Genomic DNA, 22394 nt, shown 5'->3' with positions numbered 1-22394 from the left:
TTAGAGCACCATCAGCACTGTAATGTGATACATTCCCATAGCGAAAAATGGAGAAAATATGAAAGAAAGAACTCAGAATGCTATTACTTTTCTTAGTTGTGTGCAATGGCAAATTGTAGGTGTTACAAAACTTAACTAAGTTGTAACAGAAATAATTGTGTTAACTATGAAAAATTATTTCTCAATTTTCTTCTCAAGGTCTGTGGGATGGTCTGATACATATAAAATGCAATACTTCCAGGTATGTTTAACTAGTTTTTCTTTTTAATACAAAGCACAATACGATTCAATAAGAAATAATTGCACTAGCACTGTTGCAGGTTAAGAAGATTGTGGTGAAGGCACAATTGAAACTGAACCACAAAAAAATTATGGGAGTTGATAATGTAGTTTAACAAATTAACAACTGTAGCACTTTTACCTGACAGTAAAAATTTAAATCTTAAAAGGCTATAAAGGCATGGTACACAATGAACAAAATTATCTTTTACAAAAAATTTACCATTATCAAAATTGTGCCACTGTGAAGTTCTTTGCAGTTTTCTCATACCTACGATAGAGATTATTTTCATAAAGAAACAGCAAGTGAGCAGCTAGGAAAGCAACTACCATGATAACAGAAAAGCTAGAAAGTTTCAACTTATCAAGGCGTTCTAAACAAAGACGCTATAATTCACAATTAGAACAATGTTCTAGGGTTCACACTCTCGCCTGTAGAAATCTTTCCACAATTCTGTTCACAAACTAGGTAAATCTATATATATATTAGTAAATAGCTTTATAAAAATACCAGGTACAATGAATGAAGAACACGAGAAACATATTACTATTTCTATCTAGATATGTACACAGTCATATGATTGATACATTAGAAAAAACTAGATGGCACATACTGATCACTGATATCTTTCAAAAAGATAACTATCTATTAAATAACAAATTTTCATAGCTACCTTTCTAGTAACTAGATGATATACAAACATTGGCATTCTAAGAAAATATTTTGCAAAGCATATACAAGATCAATTTTTATTCCATAAAAATAGTGCACTCTATAATGTCAGATTTCATGTTTGGCATATGTATAGGCTCCAGGAGAAAAATGCTTTCTTCAAGCCTAAAGCCCTTTCAATTATAAAAATGTGTACATTCTTAATGTTTTATCAAAATATGTTACACTTCATTTTTAAAACAAGTTTATAAAGTATGTTCTAATGTCAACAGAGCAAAAAGCACATACATTCAGTTATTTAAGTGTCAAACTTTCGTTTGCAGGTATGTGGAACACACACATATACTGAACAGTTTGTAAAATACCTTTCTACAAAATTGCCAAAGTGTATAAAAGAAAAGTATTCTTATACAGCTACGGAGTGAGTATGAATCTGTCCCCTTTAGCCAGAGTCCACAGAAACAGACACTGCAAACCCACAATTTACTCACATTAATGTTAATGCTGCTCCACATCATGCTAACACCACTGACTGCAATAGCTAAGCATCTGCAGTCAAGGAGTGTCGTCACTTTTACTCACAAAAGCTGTGTGTAATATCCAATGCAGTAGGGTGATGTGGTTATCAAGTTTCATATGAGAAAGAGAGAGAAAGAGAGAGAGAGAGAGAGAATCCACTGAAATTGTGGTGAATTATAACTGGTGTGAAAATATAAAGTCAGCCGAGATCAACACCAATAAAGACATCAGATGGAAAAGGCAGGAATGTGTCACGGAACCGTCATCATCAAGGCTGGGGTCCTAACAAGAGTTTCATACATACAATGGATAGTGTAAATTGAACTTTGTTCTGAATTTAGCAATCCTTCAACAGAGTTTGGAGTCCAACAACATCGTCAAGTGAGTTGGGCATAAACTTGTCAGGAAAAATCAATACTTGCCCAACGAAGTGATATATTATTACATTATTTATATAATTCACACTCTGTTTAGGATATCTTGTGTTCAGTAATTAAAGCTCAAGTCTTGCCACTTAATCCAGAGTTCGCTAGATGCTTGGAATGTGGCAAAATGTTCAAGACAGATTATAAATAAAATTTTCATACATACATAACAAAAACAAATACAATCAATATATAACAAATTCCACAAAATTCTCTATACACACATTTTCAAACGTTCAGCTCATACACTTCATTTCATGTGCTAAATCTTCTAATCTATCTTAAGTGAAAACTAATCACTGAGTAACAATACACGTTTTCACTTCAATATATTAAAAATTGTACTGTATCCATGAAGGCAACATCTATTTATAATATAGGAACTACATAATATTATCATGTGATATTATGTCAATGACATTAGCTTGCAAAATAAAAAAGTTTACCATCTGAGTAGACTATTAGCAGTAACAAGAAGAATCTTCCCAGAAATTTGTATTCAGTGTGGTTTCAGATCAAATATCTCTATCAGCAGTGGCTCAACATCACGTGGATTTACATCCAAGTACACTCTAACTAATTCATCATTTAGTCTATGCAACTCAGCAATCTTCTGTATGAGCTTCAGAAATGTAGATCGGGCTTCACATCCTGGATATTGGCTCTCTAGATACCGCCGCAACAAGTAATAGTATGAATTCTGTAATAAGAGAAAACAACAGAAATTTTCAACAAATAATATTTTCACATGAAATAAATAAATGCAAAGGAGTTAGTTTATAACTACACGTTCCATATAAGATGTCACCTGAAAATTGGAATTATCAGAAGAAAATATGAGTCCTACAAGGGCAATAGAACTATCTGTATTCAAAAAGGCAGAACAATTTCATGTGATGTCATTATTAACCATGACACTCATGCACCCCACACAGATTATGACAGAAGTTGTTCAGAGCCAGCTTCAAAAATATTTATAAACAATTTATTTTTCATTGTCTTTAGAACTCTATGAAAGTGTAGTTACTACAGACACATAGTTAACGTGACATTCTTAGTTGTATTCAAGACAGCACAGAACATGCAGGTTTTTTTGTTATGTAACTTATTAGTTTGAGTGTGTGTGTGTGTGTGTGTGTGTGTGTAATTGATCTGCAATGTGACAAGGAATATAAATACAACTAGATTTCTTCAGCATTTCCCTCACAGGTCTCCACTTGGCTCCCCACCCCATTCGTTGCGACAATGCAAGGGGCGCAGCGCTCACTGCTCACAGGCGTGTGTGCGCCATCTGCTCATAGAGCACAGTTTTTCTGAGGCCCTGCACTAAGATTTATGTAAAAACAAAAACCGAAGAGTGATTTGCTAAATGTTAATCTAAACACTAAAATACACACATCTTACCAGAGTACATGCAAAAAAATCACAAAGTAAACTAAATTACTCTTTATCAGACAACTGCTACTGTTGCTGCTACTACCACTCCAGACACATTCACTTGTCTTGACGTCTCCTACTGGACTTTTACTGTCAGTGCCCTGTAGTCAATGGTCACTCTACAGTGCATGGTCGAAGATACTTGATACCTGTATTACATATTTCATGTCCTATTTTATTGGTGCACTGATGTGAGGAAAACCTGACAGTCTATTTGCCTTTGCATGCACCCTTGTCTTCTTATTTTCTTCTCATTATCCCTACCTGATATATACAATGGTGGCAACGTAAGTGCTGCACAGTGTATTTCAAACACAGGTTCTCTAAGTTTTCCTAACAGGGTTTCTTGAGTGTGCCATAAGGTTAAAATAATAAATGACTTTAATCTGGTGATATGCTACCATACCAATTGTGTGAATTGCAACTTTTAATCATACATATAACGTCTGCACTAAAGCACTGGACTAAGTGGTATGCTTCATGCCCTACAATGGCAATGTTTGTCCCCATAGAATTTTGATGACTAAGCAGTCAATGAATGAATGTACTAATTAATTGCAGATAATGCAATCTACATTATAAGTAATAATTGCTTCTAACATTAAGTAATTTCAATGAAACTGGACCAATTTCCTCCCACAATTCACAAATTCACTTTGGAGCCCAGTCTGGGACTTAGATCAGTACAGCAAGGAAAAATAATAAGTAATCTGTAAAATAATAAGTTGTGTTTCTAAGATTACCCAGTCATGATATAATGGTCACATTTTATATGGTCTCTGTATTTTCATGTGTTTCCATCAAAGATTAGTCCTTTGACAGAGCAATTCCAGACAGTTAAGTACATCACTGTATTTATTATATGACACACAGTATTTTGATAAAATGGACAGTCAGATGATGGAAACCTATTTAGTTTATCCATAGGAAACTTTTATATGAAGAAGATGAAACCAGTATAGACTATTTATTTTTATCGTTATATCAATGACATCTTTGTTACCTCACTCCATGTGTAAAACAGTGGTTGAGACTTCAAACACCTGAACCACATTCATGAATACTTGTTGATTTCACAACGGAGGGTTAGAAGAGAACACATTCTTGTTCCTTGATGTCGTCAGCCACCTGAATATAACTCATTGTCTCGAACACAGCGTTTATAAGTAACTCACCTCCCAATCACACAAAATATAATCTGCATGTTTTCTGCCATCAGTAACTGGTACAGAAGAACACACTGTGAAAGCTGTCTCAAATATTCAAAATCTGTGACAAGAAATGAGGCTCCTTTCTGGTTTTCTGTTTGTGGTAGGCCTAATTTTTACAATTCCAACCACCGATACAGTTTTGGCATGAATAACCCATGTTCTTCACACAGCTACAAGCCCAAGAATATTTTATAAAGAGAACAGTGATTGACAAAGAGCCAAACAGTGTCAGTAGACTTCCAAAAAGCCTTAAATAGTGTATAAAGGGGATTAACATGCATAATATCCTAAACTAAAACACACCCATGAGCTTCAATAGCAACAGATTCAACATTTTAGAAATAAAAATGAAATATCAAGCAATCTTGGTTACAGTGAAGGGAAGCCTAGTGGGCAGTTGCACTGTGTTGTCACTGTACTGCAACTTTTATGAGATGAAGCAATAACTCAAGTGAAATTGTTGTAGAAAGAAAGGCATGATTACACACAATAAATTGAGCAAAGAAAACAACAGGAGACTAGTCCAAGCAAAACAGAATTTTCTTCAACAAAACAACTCGCACAAGAATGAATAATTTTTCGTAAACACTTAGTGTGGAACACAATAACGCATAAGAAATGTAACAAGCAGCATTGGAAGGACCATACGTGTGCTTAACGGCGAGGTTATCAGTGCTACAGCATGGGATCTCCAGAGAAGCTTACTAGGTGTTTCAGAAGTATAATGAGAATTAAGTTGACAGACAAAGTAGTAAATGTTGGGTTACTGGAAGGAATATGCAAAGAATGAAATCTTTGGAAGATCATAACAAGCCGGTTCAACTTAGCAGGACATCTGATAAGCACTGGGAAGAGGAGCAGACTGGCACAGTTATAAAAGCAGACAAAAATTAGAGCACGCGAAACAGTTAACTGATGACTTGGGTCATAGGACGAATGCAAAGTAAAACTATTACCAGAATATAACATGACATTGTAACGAAGCAAACTGGGATCCTGTTTACTTCCCCTCCTCTTTAGCCATCTGCCTCCTTAAATGTGTGTTTTTATTTTTTATTTTTAACTAATTACCATTAACCTACATGAGTATAATCTCCATTTTCATAAAAGAGAAAGTTTGGCCCTCAGTTTAAAAGAATATAATACCAGATCTCATTTTGTGCTTAGTTTTATGTATGTAATTATCTTTTGTTCTAGGGTGAAATCAGTAATTGTTTCATAACTTAAATTCTACTGTTGGATTATAAACAAATATAAATTCTGTACCAATTATAAACATTTGGATGAAAAACTAATAGCATTCTTTAAGTATTTATTTGGCTCTATTCAAAAACATGTTAGTGAGGCCAGCTCTTAATTAATTCCAAAGTAATTACTAATTTTGTCGAAAGTATTGTTTGCATAACTATATCTGTTTATTTCACCATTTAAACAAATAATTCGGCCTAATTCCTGAAGCAGAAGAAACTGTTAAAAAGACAGAATTTTTCGATGTATTCAGTTAATTTCATGAGTTAAGTTTTAATTGTGTTTTCTGTAAATTATACGTCAAACAATGTGTAGTTTCAGTGCCTATTATTGTGATGATATATAAGGGCCAGATTTTTGGTGCTGAGACAGTCAGCCCACAGCTGAGTTTCAGACGAGGACCCTGTCTTGGTTTGATCTACAACAATGAATCAACTTAACTGTGAAATAAGTGTAAGACAAATAGGTTGTGTGTTAAAACAATGATAGTGTCTGTTCAATATGTACTGCATTATTCTGCAAGAACTGGGAACTGTGTTGTTAGGTTTTTACTGCTCATAGATTTTCCAACAGTAAAATATTGTAGCAGTATGTTGATGTTTGCTTGCAACAGGTTTGTGTGAGGGGGGGAGGTTGAGAACATTGAAAGTAAAGAACTGTGAAACTCAAATGGGTACCTGTCAGCTACATCATTTAAAGTAGTCAGTGCTGAACTTCCACCGCCCATTTTTCAGCCAGTATAGCAACGCAGTACATCGACACCGAGGACAATCCATGAGAAAATAAAGTAGGCGAATGTCACAACATGGAAGAGAACATCGAGTTTCAAAAAAAAAGTAAACCAATAGACTATTACACTATGTTTTGCTTTCCAAATAACATTGCCCTTCAAAACCAGAGTGGAAAAAAGTTTATTACAAAGAAGTTAGGGAATGTAGTAAGGGAAGCTCTGGCAGAATGTAAATACTTTAACAGTACTGGAACACACTCATATGTGGCTAGCAAAGTTTTATTCTTTTGTGTATGCCTGCTGACAATGCTATGCTTCTACTATTCAATGAGTAAATGGTAAAACAGAATAATTTGTCCAAAATAAAGTACCAAAATGTACAAAGCATCCATGGAATAAACCAGAGTCTCCTAATTATTAGACCACGAGGGTCACGTATCAAGTTCTGAAACTCAGTGTGACGGGATAAAACATTTTCTCAGAAGTTCAAGAAGATAATTATAATGAAATTTACTGTAATGAATGTCAAAGAAATGCTGTATAAATGGTACAGTGGTAAAGAGATGTCTATCCTAAACACTGATGTCTGCTGCACCATGCACTTGCATGAATTATTAGGTCACTAGTGCAAATAAGCAGCTTCAACATCTGACAGAGCAAATGAAGAAGCTTTTCTGGCTACATTGCTTACCTATCTGCATGACAGTGAGAGATGTAGTGCCAAAGAATGTGTGATCAGCCAGAGAAGTGTCATTCACATCTCCTGTCAACATAAATTCCATCCTTATAATATGTCACTACATCAGGCACTCAGAGGATGTGAATTTTGAATGTCCATCTGCTCCGCATCAACTGGGAGATGACACTACATTTTTCCAGCATGTGCTCTTTACTGGCACAGCTACATTTACAAACCACGATAACGTAAATTTTCAACAATAACTTTGTGAAACATCAATGACTATAGAGCAAAAACATATAGTGCAGCAATATACAAAATTCCATTGTGGGACCTTACTTTAACACAGAGATTTTATATGCAAATAAGACTGCGCAGTTGCTTATGAACATTATACCTGTTCTCCAACAAGAGGTACCACTGGAAAAGCAAAAGTGTATGTGGTTCCAACACAATGGCTGTCCAATGCAGTATTCCTGTATGCAAATACTGAATGAAAAGTTTCCTGAATGTTGGTTAGGACAGAGAACAGAAGCACAATAGCCGAGCAAGTGCCTTGATTTGACTCCTCTCGATTTCTTTTTACAGTGAGTGCCGAAAGCTGCAGTCTTCTCTTGATTTCTTTCTATGGTGAGTGTTGAAAGTTGCAGTCTATGACATAGCCCCATCTACATTACACAGCATACAGCATGCACTGTCGAATTGCCACTACATGCAATGGTTTAACATAAAAAGGGAGATCCACCTGTGAAATTACACATGCCATATACCAGCTGTTAGGTAATCACTTGTTCAACCTTTTATATAAGGATGAGCACTGCCAAGTCAATGTTAAACAGCTTCATCTCAGGTTTAAATGACTTGTAAAACTATAGTTCATAAACAAAAATATTTATTTTGTGAGTAAAATGTCAGTCATTCTGAATAAAGTGTATAGTTAAAAAAGTGTATTCCATCTAATTACAAGGCTGAGTAGTATCTACAGATATCTGTCTGAAAGCAGTTGTTTTACATTTGAGAAGCATTCGAGCATCTCCAGTTAAAGACAGGCCTATTATTATTATTATTAATATTACATCATCATCATCATCAAATCTAAGGAATTAAAACAGTACTTTCTTTCTATCTTCCTTTCAGTGAACAGCGCTATTTATCATTACGAAGTATAAATAACCGACAGTTGTTCCAGCTTTGACAAGTAAGCAGCAAAAGAGGAGGGTTTAAATGGGAAACTACCTGACTAATTGCTTTCACAAAAACCTGAAAACAAACACACATTTGAAATTTTTTTCCTAAGCTCCATTTGATGCTCCAGAAGCTAGCATGAGCAATAGTTCATGTAGTTGGATAGGTAATCTACACCAAGCGGCAGCAAGGGAACACACATGTAAGAGGTATTGGAGTTTGCAAACTTTCAAAGGCAGTGGCTCCTTCTTCTGACAGATGGTTTCAGGGGGAAGGAGGAAGAGTGAAGGAAAAGAACTGGTGAGGTTTAGGAAAAGGGTAAGAGTTCGGGAAAGTTGCACAGAAACCCAGTTTTGCGAGACTTACCAGGCAGGATGAGAAAGAAAGGCTGGTTGTTGGGGACTGCACCGGACAAGTTTTGAAAACATTAGAGCTTAAGGGTGGGAGATAGGATCAGATGCAAGACAGAGATTACTGTGTAAACATCATGTGTAAGATAATAAGAGCCAAAAGCTAAGAGCATTTTATGTACAGAAGTGGGAGATGGTGGCAGAAATAGACAGTCAGAAAATAAAACATGAAGAAAACTAAAAGGAAGTGAACAAAGGAATCATTACTGTGAAGAAGTGCTAAGTAGTATAAATTAATGTAAATTAAGGCCAGGTGGATGGCAGGAACCGAGGAGATGTAGCACCTGCGGAGTTCTGAGACACTGGCATCTGGGGGAAGTATCCAGATGGCGAGCGTGAGGAAACAGGCGCCGAGGTTACAACTTTCACGTGAGAGCACACACTGCAATGGGATATTGTGTTTTGATTACACCCAATCATCCTAACTGATAACTTGGTGGTAGTCATGCCAATTTAAAAGGCTGAACAGAATTTACCTAACAGCTGGTATACGACATGTCATTTCACAAGTGAATCTTCCTTTGGTACTATTATGTTTTGCCACTTACAGGGTTGGTGTAGTTGGTGGTAGGAGGATGAATAGTGTTAAGTCTTACAGTGGGGTTATCATGGGGGATAGGAGCCATAGGATAGGGAGATGGGTGAAGAAGGGGCATATGGTCTGACAATGATACCGCAGAGATTGGAAGTGCAATGAGAAGGGAGCTGCAAAGGAGCAGGAAGGGAAACACCACTGTTGAGTTGGGTTTAGGAAGAGGTGGGATAGCTTTCTGAGGTGAAGCAGTAGTTTAGGAGAAGGTGGAATAGCTAGGTAGTTTATGACAGTCATGTCCCTCTACAGCTCCCTAAACAGATAACCATCAGCCACCACTCCTCTCCTACAAGCAAGCTTGGCCAAGCTCCGTAACATCCACCAGCCTTCACCATAGCCTGCCAGACCAGTGATAACTCATGATCACAAGAACCAGCCACAACTGTACAGTGTTCTCAATCTCTCATCTAAGGCACTCACCCCTCCTGAATTATCCGTATTATCTGAGGGTCTCACTCTCAGCCCTAAACTTTCACTTAATCATGCTGCTTTGGTGAAGGATCTACTTTCCTTCACACACAATGTCAATAGTAAATATCACTTTACAACCCAATCCCAAAATCATTACAAAGGCAAACCTGACATTGAACCCTGCCTTTAACAGTCCCAACCATGATCCCAACTTGATCCACCACCACAACCTCAATATCATCCCTTACAAGCCTTCCAACAACTCCTCACATCCATCACTGCTTCACAACCCTTCCTCAGGTTCTTACAACATGACCCCAACCTGTCCTCTGCAGAACTGCAGGCTCTGCACCCCCTAAAAGCTCTCCATCATTATGCACCCAGCACACAAAGGATCAACCACTGTGATACTTGACTAATGGGAGTATGTATGTGAAAGTCTACGCCAGCTGTCGGACACCTATATGTACAGTATCTGCTATCAAGATCCCATCTCTGTGAATCAAACTGCCCTGCAGTCACTCATTAAAATCTCAGTCCTTTTGAGGAACCTAACACCTCAGTCCACAGAACTACTTATCCTATACAAACCATGCACTTCCACTTCTTCCTAATATCCAAAAACCCAATTGCCCTAACCATCCCACAGTTGCTGGCTTCAAAGCACTACCGAATATATATTGACCTTAGTTGATTAGCACCTGCAACCCTCCTATAACCGAAGACATACTCACCAACAAATACCGTATTTACCCGAATCTAAGCCGCACTTTTTTTCCGGTTTTTGTAATCCGGAAAACGGCCTGCGGCTTAGAATCAAGTGCAAAGTAACTGGAAGTTCTGTAAAATGTTGGTAGGTGCCGCCACAATTAGCTTCTGCCATCGAATATATGTAGCTCTACACAGGCATGCTTTGCAGGCACAAAGATAAATACAGGCGCCAAAACCTCTGCGTCAGTAAATAAATTAAGGTGGAAGACGAGATTTTTTTCTCCGCCCCGAGTTTCGACCACTGCATCTTCATACATTATCCAACGAAGTAAATACAAATTCCATATTGTTCATTTTCGAATGTAGCAGCCTTTCGATGTACTACAAAAATCCGACTGGCAAGACTGTTTGGGATGTTTGTCAATATGACCAACTCTACGTTCTGAATTTTTTCCTACTTGTGACAAGAGATGGTTGCTAATAGGAACTTTTATGAATTGTGAATCACATGCAGCATTCTCAGAATTATTCATCAGAATAATACGAATATAAACATTTTTCCATGTATTCTTTCATGTTTGCTGCTATCTCATTTAAATCCTGTCTGCCTAATAAACTACAAAACTAGAGTGATACAACAGCAAACGCAGAAGAATATACATATCATGCCATGTTTATATTCGTATTATTCTTATGCCGAATAGCGATACAGTCAGAAATGATGCACGGCAACTGAATGGATTTTTATATCTAAGAAGACTCTAATTTCTGTGCAGAATGTAATGTACTAAAGAGCCGTCTGCAAAGATTTTCAAACGAAGAAAAATTTTCGCTAAACTCTCCTTCACATCTTCTATCACACGCAGTCTATTATTTGGTTCTTGTTGATTATTATCAAAGAAAGCAGCAGTGCAAGTAACAACAAATAGCAGTCTCTTGCCATTGTTTCGCTAATGAGATGATTCCTCTCTTTTTTTTTAAAAAAAATTGGAAGTGGCAGTAGCACGCACAAAAGCAAGACAAGCCGCGAGCGGCTACAGGTCGTAAACACTCATTATCAAAATGCGACAAAATGCATAACGCAGTACAATAATGCATTTTCAGCTTGGAGTGACGTAAACACCTATAACAAAAAGAGAACGGCACTTATCAGATCAAAGAAAAATAATCAATCAATTCAAACCAGACGAAGCATGTGGAAAAGGAAGGGTATTCGTATAAATATGGACGGAGAGCCTGACACATAGCAATGGCTACATGGTAAAGCTTAAATGCTAAGCTTACGACTCGAACCAAACTATTGTAGCAGTATCGTCATTCATTCGACCTAAATTGTGTCTTATATTAAAATGGACCAACTTTGTTTCGATTTGGGGTGTGGCCTAAAACTATTATCTCCCCTTGAATTTCAAGTCTCAAATTTCAGGTGCGGCTTGATTTTTCCTTGATTTCGAGTCTCATTTTTCAGGTGGGGCTTAGATTTGAGTGCAGCTTAGATTTGAGTAAATACGGTAGTTTACCTTTGCAGGACAGACATACAAACAGATCAAGGGCACAGTCAATGGGAACCACGATGGCTCCTTCCTATGTTAACATTTCCATGGGCTGCAGAGGAGGCTCTCCTGGGATACATAAGCCTTTGACCTCTGGATTGGTTTATATACACTGATGACACCTTTGCCATAGGGACTCAGGGTGAGGCTGACCTATTAAAATTCTTGAAATCTCTGAATACATTCTCATAATTAAATTTCACATGGTAGTCTTCCACATCCCATGCCACTTTCCTTGACGTTGATTTGATCTTTACTGGAGGTAAGACTTCAGACTTCACGAAGAATATAATAATTCCAATCCCAAAGAAAGCAGGTGTTGACAGATGTGAAAATTATCGAATTATCAGTTTAATAAGTCACGGATGCAAAATATTAATGTGAATTCTTTACAGACGAATGGAAAAACTGGTAGAAGCTGACCTCGGGAAATATCAGTTTGGATTCCATAGAAATATTGGAACACACGAGGCAATACTGACCCTACGACTTAGAAGCTAGATTAAGGAAAGGAAAACCTATGTTTCTAGCTTTTGTAGACTCAGAGAAAGCTTTTGACAATGTTGACTGGAATACTCTATTTCAAATTCTGAAGGTGGCAGGGGTAAAATACAGGGAGCAAAAGGCTATTTACAATTTGTACAGAAACCAGATGGTAGTTATAAGAGTCGAGGGACATGAAAGGGAAGCAGTGGTTTGGAAGGGAGTGAGACAGGGTTGTAGCCTCTCAACAATGTTATTCAATCTGCATATTGAGCAAGCAGTGAAGGAAACAAAAGTAAAATTTGGAGTAGGTATTAAAATCCATGGAAAAGAAATAAAAACTTTGAGGTTTGCCAATGACATTGTAATTCTGTCAGAGATAGAAAAGGACTTGGAAGAGTAGTTGAACAGCACAGACAGTGTCATGAGGAGGATATTAATCTTATATCTGCAAAAGCAAAAAGAGAATAATGGAATGTAGTCACATTAAATCAGGTGATGCAGAGAGAATTAGATTAGGAAATGACACTGAAAGAAGTAAAGGAATTTAGCTATTTGGGGAGCAAAATAACTGATGATGGTCGACGTAGAGGGGATATAAAATGTAGACTGGCAATGGCAAGGAAAGCATTTCTGAAGAAGAGAAATTTGTTAACTCCGAGTATAGATTTTAGTGTCAGGAATTCGTTTCTGAAAGTATTTGTATGGAGTGAAGCCTTGTATAGAAGTGAAAGATGGACAATAAATAGTTTGGACAAGAAGAGAATAGAAGCTTTTGAAATGTGGTGCTACAGAAGAATGCTGAATATGAGATGGGTAGTTCACATAGCTAATGAGGAGTTATTGAATATGATTGGGGAGAAGAGAAGTTTGTGGCACAACTTGACTTGAAGTAGGGATCGGTTGGTAGGACATGCTCTGAGGCATCAAGGGCTCACCAATTTAGTATTGGAGGGCAGCGTGGAGGGTAAAAATCGTAGAGGGAGACCAAGAGATGAATACGCTAAGCAGATTCAGAAGGATGTAGGTTGCAGTACTGGCAGATGATGAAGCTTGCACAGGATAGAGTAGCGTGGAGAGCTGCATCAAACCAGTCTCAGGACTGAAGACCACAACAACAACAACAACAACAACAACAACAACAAACGGAGGTCAACTACACACTTCTGTTCACATTAAACCTACAAACATGCAACAAAACTTACATTTTGGCAGCTGTCATCCTTTCCACGTCAAACTTGCCCTCCCATACAGTCTTGGCATCCGAGGCAAATTATCTGTTCATTTGCAGACTCCCTACAGCAATGCAGACTCCCTACAGCAATGCAACACCATTCTCACCTCAGCCTTCACTGGATGTAATTGCCCCAGCAGCCTAGTTCAAAAGCAGATTTCCCATCCAATCTTGGTACTGCTGAGCCCTTCAAAAAACATCTTAGGCATACACTTCCTGTCACTCAGTATTATCCTGACCTTGCATGTATTAAACAGTTGCTTTGACAAGGCTATGACTTCCTAAAATCATGTCTAGAAATGAGGTCCACTCTGTCCCGACATTTTGCCCACTACACCTAGAATACTTTTTTGACCCCTTCTAATCTTCACAACATCCTTGTCAAACACTATGCCCCTTCTTCAACCAACTCCCTACCTTACCTCTATGATCATTCTACTGTAAGACTTGCCCTATGCACCCTCTCATCACCAGCTATACCAGCCCTGTAACTGGCAAAACACATGCTATCAAAAGGTGAGCCACCTGTGAAATGAAACATGTCTTATACAGCTGTTAGGTAAACACTGTTTGGCCTTTTACATTGGCAAGACTACCATCAAGTTATCAGTTAGGATGAATGGGCACAGGCAGAGAAAGTATACTGGTAACACACAACATCCTCTTGCAGTGTATGCTCTACACCATGACAGTCATGACCTCATGGCCCATTTCACCACACATGCCATCTGGTTTCTTCCCCCAGACACCAGTTTCACATAACTCCTTGGGTGGGAACTAGCAATGTAACATATCCTTGGTTCTTGCCACCCACCTTGCCTTAATTTATGTTGATTTCTTCAGTCTCAGTATTTCCTCCACGTAACTATTTCTTTCTTCACTCCCATTTAGTTTTCTACAACTTTCATTTTCTTACCTGTCTATTTTTTTCCACCCCCTCCAATCTCTTTTCAAAATACAATGCACTTAGCTTTTTGCTTTTATTAACTTGTGAACAATATTTTAGCAGTAATCCCTGTCTTGCTTATTACCCTATCTTCCACCTTTAAGCTTTCAGATTTTCAAATCTCATCCAGTGCAGTTCCCAACAATCAGTCTTTCCTTCTCACTCAATCTGACTAAGTCTCCCCTGATGCGGGGTTCTGGGCGACTTTCCGAGCTCTAATCCTTTTCCTAAATCTCACCAGCCCTTTTCTTTCACCCCCCTTTCTTCCCCATGAACCCTTCTGTAGACAAAGGAGCCACTGGCTTGAAAAGCTTGCAAACTTCAATACCTTTTATATGTGTGCTTAACAAGTACATTTTTAATCTATCAAATTACATTACAGTGTCAAAAACTGATTATTTTCATTCATAAATGCCATAGATCCCTCCACACACATCATAGCTGACCCTGTATCCATGTCATACAGGAAATGAGGTTTTATCTACGTAGTGTGGTCCTGGCTTGCTGCCTATAACAATGTAGCTTTGCAAAAGAGCTCTGCTTGGAGTGTTTACACTGCAGTGGCTGACTCTGGTTACATCACTTTTCAATTATAGTACATTTCTTGAAGTCTTTCCAAGAACTGTTGAGTTGTTCCAATACCACAGTTGATACAGGAGTTCAGAGTATTATGCAGTCAAATCATTACATGTTCCACAGCAAACTATCAACTGCAGAAAACCTGGAATTATTCCATTCACAAAATAAAAGGGGTGTTATGTCTTACAGGACTCACCTTGTATGGTTGCTTTACAGGAAATTATCTTTATTGTGACCTAATAACAAGGCACTGTTTCATTCAAAGCATAACTTTTGCAGCTATTCTAAATCTCATTATGGAGTAGAGCTCTTTGGTCAGTATTATCTACAGAGATGAAATGGAATCAATCGCTCGCTCGCTCTCTCTCTCTCTCTCTCTCTCTCTCTCTCTCTCTCTCTCTCTCTCTCTCTCTCTCTCTCACACACACACACACACACACACACACACACACACACACACACACACACACACACAGTCTCTCCCCAAAACTTGTGAATTAATTAACTCAATGATTTGTTTGTAAGTATACAGAAAAAAAACAATGCTGTTATGTGAAAAAGATTATACGTATGATGAATGATAGACAAATATTTGAAGTAAGAGGTGAATAGAGAAAATTGACTGGGTGCTTTTAATTTTCGGTAGATTCCACCCACTTATTCATTCATTCAAGTGAATCAAACCACCCATTAATTAGTAAACAAAGAACTTTTAACAATCCTTTCCCTGCATGTCAGCGCTCTTATTTTAATACAACAAATCAGAGTCAATTATGAAACATTAATTTTTCATTTGAATAATACATAAATAAAGCTAATCTTATGCCTTCTGTTCACTGATTAATGTTTTAATCTCAGATCGTCTAATATAGACCTACTGATATTCCTTACAATGCTTTCTCTTCAGTGTTCATGACTAATTCTGGAAAGTGCTTTAAAAAACATGTCCAGAGTCCACTTGTGGGTTTGCTAGTAGCTGGATTATATCAGGCATTAAGATTTCCTGTATGAAAAAAAATGGTTTAGTTCTCAAATGAGCAGACTTGTAAGAAAATGTATCAACAACTAACTGCAAAGGCAAAACTGTGAAAATGATAGCATAATAGATTAAAATCAGTATGGAAAATCACAAAAAGTGAATCTAGCAAAAGACTTGATGACAAGGAAATCACATTTATAAATATTGATAACAACGATATTAGCAAAAAAGGCCTACCAAAATCATAAACGATTACCTTATGAATTCTTCCAGAACACTAATCTCGAATTTTACAAAGTATGATAAACTTAAGGATGAGGTTAGTTTCACCATGATATAGTTTTTGTTTCAACATGAGGTAGTAAATGCAATTAAAAGCCACAAATGCAAAATGTTAGAAGGTGTAGTTGACATACCAAAAACAGCCCTTGGCCCACACATTGCAAATTTTTCATTCACTGAGGGTGTTTTCCATCAAAGATTTAAAATTTTGGAAGTGGTGCCTTTATTCAAGAGTGGTAATAGGCATAAATTTGAAAATTATCGATCACTGATTTGCTACATCCATTTTGGAAATGAGTGTGGTGACTGTGGATCACCTGAGGATGCTTACTGTGTACCAAAACTAGCAGCCATTCCATAAAATAAATATAATGTGATTAAAGAGCAAAACAAATTCTTTTTATCTCACATTCCTAAATTGTTGTGTTGAATGGTCAAAGGACAAATCAATAAATACATGGGAATGAAAACTTACACCAAATAAAAAGACAGAACATACGGTACACGACACCTTGTACAATGCTTTACCACAAATGTATTACTACTCCATGGAACAATTTATGAAAGATGAACTAGTAATTTATACAGGCTGACTTCATAATTTGCGTCATTATAGAAAGAAACTGCAAAAAGGTGGGAATTTAAGGAGATGGGACCTGGATAAACTGACTAAACCAGAGGTTGTACGGAGTTTCAGGGAGAGCATAAGGGAACAATTGACAGGAATGGGGGAAAGAAATACAGTAGAAGAAGAATGGGTAGCTTTGAGAGATGAAGTAGTGAAGACAGCAAAGGATCTAGTAGGTAAAAAGATGAGAGCTAGTAGAAATCCTTGGGTAACAGAAGAAAAATTGAATTTAATTGATGAAAGGAGAAAATATAAAAATGGAGTAAATTAAGCAGGCAAAAAGAAATACAAATGTCTCAAAAAGGAGATCGACAGGAAGTGCAAAATGGCTAAGCAAGGATGGCTAGAGGACAAATGTAAGGATGTAGAGGCTTATCTCACTAGGGTAAGATAGATACTGCCTACAGGAAAATTAAAAAGAACTTTGGAGAAAAGAGAACCACCTTTATGAATATCAAGAGCTCAGTTCTAAGCAAAGAAGGGAAAGCATAAATGTGGAAGGAGTATATAGAGGGTCTATACAAGGGCGATGTACTTGAGGATAATATTATGGAAATGGAAGGGGAGATGAAATGGGAGATACGATACTGCGTGAAGAGTCTGACAGAGCACTGAAAGACCTGAGTCAAAACAAGGCCCCCGGGAGTAGACAACATTCCACTGGAACTACTGACGGCCTTGGGAGAGCCAGTCCAGACAAGTGAGCGAGTTGTATGAGACAGGCGAAATACCCTCAGACTTCAAGAAGAATATAATAATTCCAATCCCAAAGAAAGCAGGCATTGACAGATGTGAAAATTACCGAATTATCAGTTTAATAAGTCACAGCTGCAAAATACTAGCGCGAATTCTTTACAGATGAATGGAAAAACTTGTAGAAGCCGACCACGGTGAAGATCAGTTTGGATTCCGCAGAAATGTTGGAACACATCAGGCAATACTGACCCTACGACTTATCTTAGAAAATAGATTAAGGAAAGGAAAACCTACATTTTTGGCATTTGTAGACTTAGAGAAAGCTTTTGACAATGTTGACTCTAATACTCTCTTTCAAATTCTGAAGGTGGCAGGGGAAAAATACAGGGAGCAAATGGCTTTTTACAATTTGTACAGAAACCAGATGGCAGTTATAAGAGTTGAGGGGCATGAAAGGGAAGCAGTGATTGGGAAGGGAGTAAGACAGGGTTGTAGCCTCTCCCCAACATTATTCAATCTGTATATTGTGCAAGCAGTGAAGGAAACAAAAGAAAAATTTGGAGTAGGTATTAAACTCCATGGAGAAGAAATAAAAACTTTGAAGTTCGCCGATGACATTGTAATTCTGACAGAGACAACAAAGGACTTGAAAGAGCATTTGAACAGAACGGACAGTGTCATGAAAGGAGGGTATAAGATGAACATCAACAAAAGCAAAAGGAGGATAATGGAATGTAGTCGAATTAAGTCAGGTGATGCTGAGGGAATTACTTTAGGAAATGAGACACTTAAAGTAGTAAAGGAGTTTTGCTACTTGGGGAGCAAAATAACTGATGATGGTCGAAGTAGAGAGGATATAAAATGTAGACTGGCAATGGCAAGGAAAGCGTTTCTGAAAAAGAGAAATTTGTTAACATTAAGCATAGATTTAAGTGTCAGGAAGTCGTTTCTGAAAGTATTTGTATGGAGTGTAGCCATGTATTGAAGTGAAACATGGACAATAAATAGTTTGGACAAGAAGAGAATAGAAGCTTTCGAAATGTGGTGCTACAGAAGAATGCTGAAGATTAGATGGGTAGATCGTATAACTAATGAGGAGGTATTGAATAGGATTGGGGAGAAGAGAAGTTTGAGGCACAACTTGACTAGAAGGAGGGATCGGTTGGTAGGACATGTTCTGAGGCATCAAGGGATCACCAATTTATTATTGGAGAGCAGTGTGGAGGGTAAAAATCGTAGAGGGAGACCAAGAGATGAATACACTACGCAGATTCAGAAGGATGTAGGTTGCAGTAGGTACTGGGAGATGATGAAGCTTGCATAGGATAGACTAGCGTGGAGAGCTGCATCAAACCAGTCTCAGGACTGAAGACCACAACAACAACATAGAAATGTTGCCATAATTTTTTGGAAAATTGTATTAATTTTAAACAACTACTCTATTTATAGGCTGCAATTTTGTATAAGTAAATTACAGTACTCATTTTCAACATGTCTGTATCATAACCATGTGATTATTGAGTGTTGTGTTATGCGCTGAATAAGTCACAAATAACTATTCACTCCTTCTATGCCCATCACAGTTTTTATGTCTTCAAGTCTACCACCTATTGTCGATTATATTAATTTTATTGATTTCCTTCTGGGATCTTGAAGGTCAATAAATGCTGCAGTACATGCAGGATGCTAATATTTTCAGGTTTACTTTGCTGTGTGTATCCTTACAGAAGTGCTAACAACAAAAGCATATGCACTTCAATGAACAGCAATAATCATCTTTACTCCATCACTCAACTCAGAAAACTGGCCATAATTAAGTTATTTTCTTTAATTATAACATTTACTAGCACTGCCAATTTTACATAGAATTTGCATAAAATTTACTAAAATTTAATTTAATCATTTCCTTCATTATGTAATTACTTTCAATGAGGTACTTCGAAAGTGCCATAAGACCAAACTGGTATCATATACAGAAAAAATGATGTTGCAGACAGTGGAGTCATCAAACAAAAAAACAAAAATTATTAATAATAATAATAATAATTTGGACAACAGCACACATGTCACTAACTTCACTTCATATTTTCACTAGTCTGTTACTAAAAAACCATTGAGGATGCCTCAAAAATAAAAGAAACAAAACATGTACAGCAGAAAAAGAGAGCTTTATATACAACTTTCAGAAGAATCTGATGGGAAGCAAGGTATATTAGGGTTTAATGTCATGTAAATGATGAAGTGATTTGTGATGTACAGAAATATGGGAAGAAGTTTGTGACGTCTCTTCCAAAACAATTATCCCAGCATTCACCTTAATTTTTTATTTCCAGAAACCCTGGAAAACTGGAGTCTGGTTGAGTTGATATGGATTTGAATCCCTGGCCTCCAAAATGCAATACCCGTGTCTTAACCCTGCGTCACCTCATCTGGTCCAAGAAAACAAGTCTTACTATACCTGTTCCAGTCGGATAACATCATCATGAACAACCCTTGGCCGGTCAGGTGTGAACAATGTAATTGCACTCAAAATAAGCATTATATTTTCATCTGTGCGCCATTCTGGGTCAAATGTTCGAAGGAATCTCTGATGCTCCTCATATATGTTTCCATTTGCTTCTTTCAGCACATCAACTTTAACATTAAAAGCCTCTTTTGAGTGTGGTATCTGCAAACCAAATTAAAATACATCTGTTAAATTAAATTAATTATTTAAATTACATAATTTCTGAAATTCTTTTTACAAATACCTGTCTCATACAATTTCTATTTTGTAAACAGCATACAGAGACCATACACAATGCTTCAAAAGACATTGAAGAGATATTAAACAATACATTGTCCACAAGTGAAACAAAAGAATGGTGAAAATATGGCTATCACTATGTTATTCATGTGTAGATTTCTATTGGTCTATGTCTGAAACTCAAAAATTTTGCTGTATTGTTTTGCTACATATGAAATATACAGGTTTCCCAAAAGCACTAACAATGTTTTGCATCTTGTGGTTGCTTCTGCATAGATTTTTTTTAATCATCAGTCTTCTCACTGTTCATGTGGCTTGCCACAAATTCCTCTCTTGTGCCAATCTCTCCATCTCAGAGTAGCACATGCGATCTAAGTCCTCAATTATTTGCTGGATGTATTCCAATCTCTGTCTTCCTCTACAGTTTTTACCCTCCACAGCTCCCTCTAGTGCCATTGAAGTTATTCTGTGATGTCTTAAATGACGTCCTATCTTCTGTCCCCTCTTTGTGTCAGTGTTTCCAAGATATGAAAATGCATGTTACTCACAGATAAGTGTCAACTTCTGGACTACAGTGTTTACTAAAATTATAGAAGAAGTTATTGCAAACAGCAATACAAAAGAATTAGTAGCAGAAGATGGACTTAGAATTTTCTCATTATAGATTTCAGAGAGAAAAGAAAGAATCTGAAAGATTTGCAAATTTTAAAGACTATGCAAGAGGTATACCAATCTAAAACTATGCGGGTAATTTATTTTCTCCCTTTACAGTATTTTGGGGCTTCCTTTTTTAGCAATGCACAACACTACTTGTGACTTTTCCTATGTGCATCAGCAAGTGTACAAGTCTCCATATTTTCCTCTGAAATTTTCAGCTAAAATGTTCTAAATTAGTATTAAGGCAGAAGTTCAGTCCCTTCTAATTTGCTATAATCATGAAAAGTAATAATGTGTATAACAGATCCTATAAATACACAGTTCCTATTAATACACTGTTCAGGATCTTCCAAGATAGGTATAAAATGACTATAAAGGATTGGGACCTCTGCACAATCAAATGGTGAATGGTGAACATAAAATTTGACTATAATCAGAAACTTAGCACATTCACTGCCATTCCTTCACTTTTCTTTCCACTGTTATCTTTCCAAAACCTATCAATTTTTCTTTCAATATCAGAACTCACTCTCATTATGTCATTGACAAAAATATATTTCATTCAGTTTTCAGGACAGATGAATACAAAAGTATTATCTCTAGAAGATGAATCCAGATAAACACATGTATCACTTTCACTACAAAATCTTGATCTCTACCTACTGCTGTTCTCAGTAACATAATGACAATCATTAACAGCATGTGCCTTAAGGAATGATATTCTTCCTTCTTTCTCATTATTTAATTGACAAAGGAGGAAACACAAAATGGCAACAAATGAAGCAGACAAATGAGAATAAAGACACATAAAAAAATTAGATAGACAGAAAATGCAGAATGGCTAAGCAGGAATGGCCGAGGACAAATACAAAGCTGTAGGAGCATTCATGACTATGGAAAACGCACATGCCACCTAGGGGAAAGTAAGACAGTCTTTGGAGTAAAGAGAAGCAGCTGTATGACTATCAAGAGCTCGAATGGCAAGCCAGTACTATGCAAATAAGGGTAAGGTGGAAACTATAGAAGGGCTATACAGCACAAATGAACTTTAAGCCAATATTATAGGAAAGGAACAAGGAGCAACTGAAGATTAGATGGGAG

The 22394-nt window shown here is 37.1% G+C and overlaps 1 protein-coding gene across 4 annotated transcripts in view; it reads right to left on the bottom strand.

Moving 5' to 3' along the window:
• Nucleotides 1–242: 242 nt before the first annotated feature.
• LOC126354159 (nuclear hormone receptor HR96) overlaps nucleotides 243–22394 on the bottom strand; it is a 147602-nt gene continuing 125450 nt past the window's right edge. For all 4 annotated transcript variants that reach the window (XM_050003578.1, XM_050003576.1, XM_050003579.1 and 1 more), the window contains exons 7-8: nucleotides 20349–20558; nucleotides 243–2596 (exon numbers count right to left, since the gene is read on the bottom strand). In XM_050003578.1, the coding sequence (XP_049859535.1) occupies nucleotides 2396–2596; nucleotides 20349–20558 (411 nt within the window). In that variant the 3' untranslated portion in view covers nucleotides 243–2395. The remainder of the gene's footprint in view (nucleotides 2597–20348; nucleotides 20559–22394) is intronic.

The sequence above is a fragment of the Schistocerca gregaria genome, chromosome 3, assembly GCF_023897955.1.
Source record: "Schistocerca gregaria isolate iqSchGreg1 chromosome 3, iqSchGreg1.2, whole genome shotgun sequence".
NCBI classification, from domain to species: domain Eukaryota; kingdom Metazoa; phylum Arthropoda; class Insecta; order Orthoptera; family Acrididae; genus Schistocerca; species Schistocerca gregaria.
This window is presented reverse-complemented; position numbering and strand designations above follow the sequence as displayed.